The sequence below is a fragment of the Camelina sativa genome, chromosome 19, assembly GCF_000633955.1.
Source record: "Camelina sativa cultivar DH55 chromosome 19, Cs, whole genome shotgun sequence".
Taxonomy (NCBI): domain Eukaryota; kingdom Viridiplantae; phylum Streptophyta; class Magnoliopsida; order Brassicales; family Brassicaceae; genus Camelina; species Camelina sativa.
The window spans coordinates 15912726-15922074 of NC_025703.1; the positions used below are offsets into that span (position 1 = coordinate 15912726).

The 9349-nt window shown below is 40.6% G+C and overlaps 2 protein-coding genes across 2 annotated transcripts; one reads left to right on the forward strand and one right to left on the reverse strand.

Annotated features, from left to right (window-relative positions):
• LOC104767870 (AAA-ATPase At1g43910-like) lies at window positions 46-6759 on the forward strand. Its single transcript, XM_019240913.1, has 4 exons — window positions 46-430; window positions 5565-5634; window positions 5720-6272; window positions 6358-6759. Exons 1-4 carry the CDS (start codon window positions 46-48, stop codon window positions 6757-6759), a joined length of 1410 nt encoding a protein of 469 aa, XP_019096458.1.
• On the reverse strand, window positions 7410-8926 carry LOC104767871 (glutathione S-transferase T3-like). The gene is made up of 2 exons (XM_010491838.1): window positions 8282-8926; window positions 7410-7445 (listed from the first exon to the last, which is right to left on the reverse strand). Exons 1-2 carry the CDS (start codon window positions 8924-8926, stop codon window positions 7410-7412), a joined length of 681 nt encoding a protein of 226 aa, XP_010490140.1.

Sequence of the window (9349 nt, forward strand, 5' to 3'; positions counted from 1 at the left end):
TCTTCTTAACCAAAGCTCTTCATCATCTTCCTTGTTGCTTAAGCTATGGCTTCTCTCTTTAACCAAGTCCCTTCTGTATCCACAGTTTTCGCCCTCTACACATCTTTATCTGCAATCACTATGATTCTCCGTAACATCCTCAACGATCTTGTGCCTAAGAAACTCCGTGAATACATCACTGTGAAATTTATAGACTTGTTCTCCTCTTATTATCAGTCGAGTTTTACGTTTGTGATCGAGCAAAAATGGGAGTTTTGTGATAATCAGACTTTTCGTGCCGCCGAAGTTTACTTAACATCGCGCCTCGCCGGACTCTCCACGGGAGAAGTCCTAGTGGGTTCGAGTGATCTCAAGAATCCGGCGGCTGAGCTAAATCTCGGAGTCCCTGTCAACGCAAAGATCGCTGATGAGTTTGAAGGGATTCATCTTTGTAATGTTTTATAATCGATTTGCACGCACACGACTTTGATAAACGAATCCGATTGAATCGAAAGATAACCAAAATAGAAAGAACTTGAAAGAAGAAGAAGACGACACAGCCAATTTAACGAGTTCAGGATCCTTGCCGGATCCCTACGTCTCGCCGGAGGAACACCTCCGGAATCCACTATAACTTGGGAAGAACAAAGTCTCGTTACAAAAGCTTTCTCTCTCGATCTCTCTTCTCCTTTCTCTCTCTCTCACTTCGATCTAACTAACTCGAGATCAAAAACGTGATTAAGAGATAAGATGAGGTTGTTAGCTTAACCGCTCCGGTTTAACCTCTTTTGACCAGACGAGACCACAAAGCTCCTTCACGTGCCACTCACGTGTCTTCTTACTTCAAACAATCAGTAACCCTCTTTTTCACCGAGAGTGTCTTCCACACTTAGACTCCACCTGAATACAACAGATTCATACCTTTACAATTCTCCATCTTGAATCTGATTGTCTTCACAGCCTCTCCCTTGGATTCCCCCTCCGGAACCTGAGCTCTACCACTCAGTTAGAAGTAACTCGGAGCATCTCTAATGCTCCCTCCAATTTCTCCACTAGTAAGATCTTTGTAAAAATATCTGCCGGATTGCACTCACTTGCAATCTTAACCACCTTTACCAAACCTTCACTAATGATATCACGGATGAAATGCAACCTGATATCAATGTGTTTGGTCCTCTCATGATGCACTGAATTCTTAACCAAATAGAGAATCACAGTTAACCTCTATGGCATCTTGTGGAAAACCCAGTTCTTCAACAAGTCCCTTTAGCCAAACAGCTTCTCGTACTGCTTCAGTTAACGCCATATACTCCGCTGCCGTAGTAGATAACAAAACCACCTTCTGCAACTTAGACTTCCAACTTATGGGATTCCCACCAACCGTAAAAACATAACCAGTAAGTGACCTCCGATTATCAAGACTACCCGCGTAATCAGAATCACAATAGCCCCTTAGCAAAAAATCTTCTTGCTTCCTGTAACATAGCTTCTTTCCTTCAGTCCCCCTCATGTACCTCAAGACCCACTTAGCTGCTTGCCAATGATCCTTAAGAGGACGACTCATAAACCGGCTAATTACTCCCACCGGATAAGCCAAGTCTGGCCTCGTGCCTATCATCGAATACATGATACTTCCAACTGTGTTTGCATACGGAACAACCTTCATTTTATTAAACTGCTCCTCATACTCTTCATATGTAGCTGTTCTGAGCTGAAAATGAGCACCCATAGGTGTCAACACTGCCTTAGCCCGATCCATACCAAAAGTTTTAAGAACCTTCTTCACATAACCTTCTTGTGACAAAGTCAGAATCCCTGCAGTCCTATCTCGAGTAATATCCATTCCCAAAATCCTCTTAGCATTACCCAGATCCTTCATTTCAAACTCAGTGCTAAGCAATTTTTTCAACTCTGAAACTTGGGACTTGCTCACAGAAGCAATCAACATATCATCTACATATAAAAGCAGATAAATCTTCAACCCATCACCTAGATCTTTCTGATACACACAGCTATCATAGGCACTCCTAGAATACCCAATTCTAACCATGAACTCATGAAACCTAAGATTCCACTGCCTAGGTGACTGCTTCAACCCGTAAAGAGATCGCCTCAGTAGACATACCTTGTTTGGATTCTCTTTATCTTCATATCCCTCTGGCTGAGACATGTAAATCTCCTCATCAAGATTACCATGAAGAAAAGCTGTCTTGACGTCCATCTGATGTCGTTCCATGTCAAACTGAACAACCATAGACAACAAATACCTAATAGAAACATGTTTTACCACGGGTGAAAAATCTCTTTATAGTCGATACCCTCCTTTTGCGTGTAACCTTTCGCAACTAAACGAGCTTTATATCTCGGTGCTTCCACTCTAGGTATCCCTAGTTTCCTTGTGAACACCCATCTACACCCTACTATCCTCTGCTTCTTTGGATCTTCCACCAAATCCCAGGTATGATTCTTCTTCATAGACACCATCTCTTCTTTCGTAGCTTCTCTCCAGAATTCCCAGTCTGGATCCAACATTGCTTCTCGCAAATTCCTTGCCTCTAGCTTACCTCCATCCTCTGTGTAATATGCAAAACCAACCATATTTGACTCACTGTATTTTGGATTAGCTCTTACCGTTCTTTTACCTCTGTCTCTAACGAGCTGGTAATCACTCAGATCCTCCTCACCAGATTCTGAATCCTCAAGTCCATCTTGAACATCAGACTGATCCTGATCTGTGGTGACATTCTCTGACGTCTGACCAGGAGTCATACTGACTTGATCAGGTACCCCTGATGTAACTCCACCTTGATTAGTGTTACTTGTACTAGCTCCACCTTGATCTGAACTAGCATCAACACTCTCCATGCTTATATCAAAAGTACCCAATGGATTCAACTTCAAGTCCTTGTACAAAAAATCCTCTCTGAAAACCACGTTTCTACTTATTACACACTTTCCTTCGTCGAGTAACCACACTTTGTATCCTTTAACACCTTCGGGATAACTCGTAAAAACTCCCTTTTTAGCTCTAGGATTCAACTTCCCCTGGTCCGAATGCACATAAGCTAAACACCCAAACCTCCTAAGTGTTGTCAAGACTGGTTTTACCGAGGTCCATCTCTCCTCAGGCAACTCGAAGCCAATTGCCGTTGATGGCGATCAATTTATCAGATACACTGCTGTAGATGCAGCTTCTGCCCAGAACTTCTTCTCCATTCCACTCTCGCTTAACATACTTCGGACCTTCTCCATTATTGTTCTGTTCAATCTCTCTGCCACACCATTCTGTTGTGGTGTATAAGCACATGTTTTGTGCCTCACAATTCCCTCATCCTTGCAGAACTGATCAAAGGACTGATTACAGTACTCAAGACCGTTATCTGTTCTCAATTTTTTCACCTTCTTGTCAGACAGGTTCTCCACCATTCGTTTCCACTCCACAAACTTTCCAAAAGCTTCATCTTTCCTCTTCAAGAAATATATCCAGACCTTCCTTGAATAATCGTCTATGAATGAGATGAAGTATTGGCAATTACCTAGTGACAGAGGGTTGTGTGGTGAACCCCATAGATCCGAATGAATATATCCAAGCTTCTCCTTGGTGACATGTTGAGCTGATGTAAAACTCACCCTTTGACTTTTTCCGAAAACACAGTCCTCACAGAACTTCAGATCCTTGATCACATATCTATCCAGACATCCCTTCTTTACTAGAACCTCCAGACCCTTCTGACTCATATGGCCCAACCTGCTATGCCACAAGGTTGTCTCATCTTTTGTATCCTCTGATGAATTTATCTCACCGATAACTGACCCTCCTTGAAGTATGTAGAGTGTTCCTCTTTTAAGACCCTTAAGTAGAGTAGAACACCCCATCACGACCTTGAGAACACCGTTTTGAGATTTAAACCAACACCCTTTATCCTCTAAAGTACCCAAGGAGATCAGATTTCGTGTCATCTCTGGTATGTACCTCACATCCGTCAAGACCACCAATGTACCATCAGGATTCCTGAACTTGACACTTCCAACTCCTTTAACCTGTGCCACTGTATCATTTCCCATTTTGACATAACCAGAATTTAAATCCTTAAATTCACAGAACCAATCTCTTCTCGGAGTCATATGAAACGAGCAACCCGTATCCAAGACCCACTCATCAGCTTCACTTATTGATGCAGCAAGACTCTCCCCTACTACCATCAGAACCATCGCATGATCAGGGTCACCACCTGACTTTGCTATCCCAGCCTCACCTTTGCCAGAACCCTGAACCTTTCCCTTATTTTTCTCCAGCCATTTGTAACATTGTTTCTTGAAGTGGCCTTCTTTTCCACAGATCCAACACACTCTCTTCCCATCCTTGGACTTAGAACGAGACCTTCCCTTGCCTTTGTTGTTTTGACCTGTATATTTTTCCTCAGATCGACCTCTAACAAAATGACCTTCAGCCACTGATTTGCTATTCTGAGCAACCTCCCTTTCTTTATCCCTAGCAGCCACCATCACATCATCTAATCTTAACTTCTCTCTCCCTGTACTATACTTCAAGGTTTCGACTAAACTATCGAACCTAGCTGGTAACAAACTCAACAAGATTATCGCCTGAACCTCATCTGATACCTCAATCTGCAAATGATTCAAGTCCGCAACAATCTTCAAGAAGTCATCAATATTGTCATCAATCCGTTTACCTTCTTGCATCTTGAAAGTATAGAAGTTTAGCTGAGAGTAAACTCGATGTGGAAGCGATGTAGGCATGAACATCTTGTCTAGAGTAGCCCAAGCTTCCGCTGCAGTCTCGCACAACTCTATATTCCTCAAGACTTTATCAGCGACGTTCAAGAATATCACATTCTTCGCCTTATCACATCTCTCCATCCTTGCTGCTTCATCTGCCTCTCGCTTCTTCTTTATCTCTGGATCTTGTAACTCCTCCTCTGTAAGCGGAACCGACGGAGACTTCTCCACAAGCACATCCTTCAAACCGATAACACTCAGATGAGCTCGTATCCTCGTCTTCCACAGAGAAAAGTCTCCCGATCCATCAAACACCACGATCGGAACTCCTGACATCTCCGATTCACCTCCGTGCACCTCACCGTATAGCTCTGATACCAATTGTAATGTTTTATAATCGATTTGCACGCACACGACTTTGATAAACGAATCCGATTAAATCGAAAGATAACCAAAATAGAAAGAACTTGAAAGAAGAAGAAGACGACACAGCCAATTTAACGAGTTCAGGATCCTTGTCGGATCCCTACGTCTCGCCGGAGGAACACCTCCGGAATCCACTATAACTTGGGAAGAACAAAGTCTCGTTACAAAAGCTTTCTCTCTCGATCTCTCTTCTCCTTTCTCTCTCTGTCACTTCGATCTAACTAACTCGAGATCAAAAACGTGATTAAGAGATAAGATGAGGTTGTTAGCTTAACCGCTCCGGTTTAACCTCTTTTGACCAGACGAGACCACAAAGCTCCTTCACGTGCCACTCACGTGTCTTCTTACTTCAAACAATCAGTAACCCTCTTTTTCACCGAGAGTGTCTTCCACACTTAGACTCCACCTGAATACAACAGATTCATACCTTTACAATCTTGAATGGACCCTACACTGTCTTGAGACTAAGAGTTATCCCTTCGAGAAAAAGTAATTTTAATCTCAATCTTTCTCTTCTCCTTGATCTTAATCTTAATATCATTTTTGTTCTTACAGTACTGGTTTCATGTTTCAGGTATTTTCATCTGACTTGTAAGAAGCAATATCGTGAGAAGATAATGACGGATTACTTCCCATACTTTGCAAAATCAGCAGAAAAGATTATAAGACATCGCGAAGATCTTTACATCTACACTTACAACCGGCAACAGTCAACATGGCAAGCAGCGATTTTCGAGCACCACACGACCTTCGAGACCTTAGCTATTGAGCCGCAACTGAAGACCACCATGATCGACGATCTTGATGCTTTCGCTAAAGGAAAAGACTTCTTCAAGAGCGTGGGACGCGCCTGGAAACGTGGATATCTTCTTTACGGTCCACCAGGTACAGGGAAATCCTCTATGGTGGCTGCAATAGCTAATCACATGAACTACAATATCTATGATCTCCAAATCCAAAGTGTTAGTGACGATAATGAGTTGCGCAAGGTTCTTACCGCCACCAAGAACAGGTCGATTCTTCTCATTGAAGACATTGATTGTGGAGCTGATTCGTCTTGTAGACGCCAAACCAAAAAGGAAGAAGATGTTGAGCTCGAAAAGAAAAAAAAGAAGCATGACCTTGGGGTAAGTTAGAAATATTCCTCTGTTTTGTTTTTTATTACCTCTCTGTTTTTTGAACCTTATTATGAATCTTCTTCCTTGTGGACAGATATCTTTGTCTGGTCTACTGAACTTTGTAGATGGACTTTGGTCCAGCTGCGGCGAAGAAAGAATCATAAGTTTTACAACCAACCACAAGGAGAAGCTCGACCCGGCATTGCTGAGGCCAGGAAGAATGGATCTTCACATTCTCATGGATTATTGCACCCCTTTTGTGTTGAAGAAACTTGTGGCTATATACCTCAAAATTGATGACCATGTCCTGTTTGATCCTCTTGAGAAGGTTGTCCTTGAGGTGAGTGCAACTCCGGCTGAAATCGCGCAGCAGCTCATGGCGAGTAAGAACGCTGATATTGCGCTCAAAGGTCTTCTCGAATTCCTCCAATACAAGATGTTGAAGAAAAGACAAGAACTGAAGATGATATATTCGCAGCATAATCCTATGACATAGAATCTTTCTCAAGAATCCTCGAATCGAACAACAAGCAAGTGATATTGTCGCAGTAACCCATGCGTGAGATTCTTGAACCAGCTAGCTTTCTTGATGTTGTTTCCGCATCTGAGATGTCACGTGCTATGGTTATGGCATCTTGGAAAATTACTAGTTACGTAAGTTATTCAATTCCTTGTTTTTGATGGATCTAGCTAGAGAACGTTCTCAATAACTCCCATAATCCCATTAAGAAAATTGTGTATTTTCAAAACTAACCAGAAGTGCGATGCAAAAGTGGGATGAGCTTTATATGAACTATAACTTTATAAGAACACATTCAATAGTCCATCACTAGCAATAATAATAAACTCCAACGTGCTTTTTATATCATCCTCTTAAAGAGATAACAAGAGTACGTCGACTAGGGAAAAAAGTATATAGGTTGCGTCAAATTCATTTGTGTCAAGAAAGTCATATATATATATATATTTATAATATATGGGTAACCCTCCAAATTTTTTTGTTTTGCAATTTTACCCTGCAACTAGAATAAAATGCAAGTCAATGTCATAAGCTTAATATAACCCTCAAACGTGTATAAAATTTTATAAAGAGTGTAACTGTGTGTATATAAAAATTTGTTATGAGCAGTTTTATAAAAAAAACAATTATTGTTCAAAAGAGGCCGGATTTGAACATAAAACCTTGAGAACAAACCAAATTAGAAACCTTTGAACTCAAAAGAGGATTTATCATGCAATTCATTAGGCCGGATATGAAAAAACTGTTAGTAAGTGAATCGACGTATATATTTATTCAAGTTAAAGTCTCATGGTCTGAGACTTTAACAAATTTTACCCAATAGAAAGCGGCAAAGCGTCTTAAATATCTTTACTCTTACGGTCTTACCAATCACATTTGTTAAAGGCAAGATTATTGGTGGTCTCTTAATTGGGTATTGTTAAACAACTGTTCGGTTATTTTATGAATTAAATGTGTTTTGTTTTGAATATAAGAACTACTGATCTCTTACTTAAAATATTTTCCTCCAATGGTAGATTCTAATTTTGGGTCTCTTATTTTTTAAAATATTGTTTTTTTAAATTTAAAAATTTTAAATAGAATAGAAGTGGTATAAATGTGTAAACATTTAAGATTTTATACAAATAGAAAATATTGCGAATGGAACTTTATTTGCGAGTTTATCCACAATACAAATGAATAATGACTTGTTCATTCTAAAACGGCGCCGGAAAAAGATGGGAGAGTATGTCGCATCCTCACTGAAATAATCGTTCCACAAGTGGTCATGACCGACTTCTCGATTTCTTTCAATGTAAACTCGCCTTTTTCTTGGTTTAGGTGGTCGTTGATTTTGAATCGGTGGAGTAAGAAGATTTTGCCATACTTGATTACTGATTTGATCGCATGTTTGATTAAAACATTCATCAATTATGTCATCAACATTATTTTGGGAAGAGGAAGAAGCCATTTTGGCAATTAGTGAATCCTTTTTAGCAATCAGATTTTCAAGCATCACATGCTTGATATGCTCCTTCTTCATAGCAAACTCCTTCTCTTTCAACTCAAAGTCCTTTTTCTTCATCTCATACATCCTCGACACACGCTCCAACTGACACTCAAAGTAAGCTTTTCCATCTTCCTCCACATCAATCGGTTGGGTGTTAGAGCTTTTTTTGGACTTCCCCTTGGCAGCTTTAACACCAGGAGGACGGGGCAATGGTTCATCCACATCAATCGGATGGTGTGCATCCTGTTCAGAAACTCCAACACTCACTCTTCCCCTTTTCACTCCATTAACTTTAATAGAAGTGGAGGCACACCATTTTTTATCGTATCTTAAGTCTCGCCATGCATGCTCCAAGGTAAACCGTGCTCCATGATCAGTGAAGTATATCTGATGTGCTAACTTCATCACATCATCTTCATTTTGTCCACTAGACTTCTCTCTCGTGGCAGCATCGTAACAACCAACGAATTTGCACACCAATTCGTTTATCCTCCCCCACCTCTGCTTGCAATGACTCGCTTCCCTCTTTGGTCGTCCTACAACATTGGGACAGGATGCAAAGTAATTTGCAATCCTTCCCCAAAAGGCAACTTGTCTTTGCTCATTTGATGTAACTGGATCCTTGCTCGTGTTGAGCCAAACCGAGACAAGCATGATATCATCATTTGGTAACCATGCATGCCTTGACTTGCGGTTTTCTTGAGGGGATGGAAGTTCAGATGGAGCTTCAGATGGACTAGGTGAAGGAGTGTATTCGAGGTTTTAGGTATCAAGCTGGCTTTGTAACAGATTGAAAAAGCCAGAGGAGGGACGATATGGATTCATGTAGTCTTCTGAATCCATATCCGAAATTTGTTTGGTGTGTGTTAAGGGATGAAGGAGTTATGTGAGTTATGTTTAAGGAGAAGGTTTTGTTCTTTGTTGTATTATAAGTCTTTCAATTTATAAAGGTTTAGATGTAATTTACTTTTACAACTAGTTGGTTTAAATTTTGAAATTAAGTGTTTACCTAAACAACACCAACCAAACATTTAACATCTTCACAACCAACTAACACAAAGCATAAAACAATCAATA

Coding starts and splice junctions, on each gene's coding strand:
- LOC104767870 (XM_019240913.1), top strand. CDS start 46: ATGGCTTCTCTCTTTAACCAAGTCCCTTCTGTATCCACAGTTTTCGCC. Junction 431..5,564: donor GTTTGAAGGGATTCATCTTT/GTAATGTTTTAT, acceptor TGAATACAACAG/ATTCATACCTTTACAATCTT. Junction 6,273..6,357: donor AAAAGAAGCATGACCTTGGG/GTAAGTTAGAAA, acceptor CCTTGTGGACAG/ATATCTTTGTCTGGTCTACT.
- LOC104767871 (XM_010491838.1), bottom strand. CDS start 8,926: ATGCTTGTCTCGGTTTGGCTCAACACGAGCAAGGATCCAGTTACATCA. Junction 7,446..8,281: donor AGAAGGAGCATATCAAGCAT/GTGATGCTTGAA, acceptor TTTGTTCTCAAG/GTTTTATGTTCAAATCCGGC.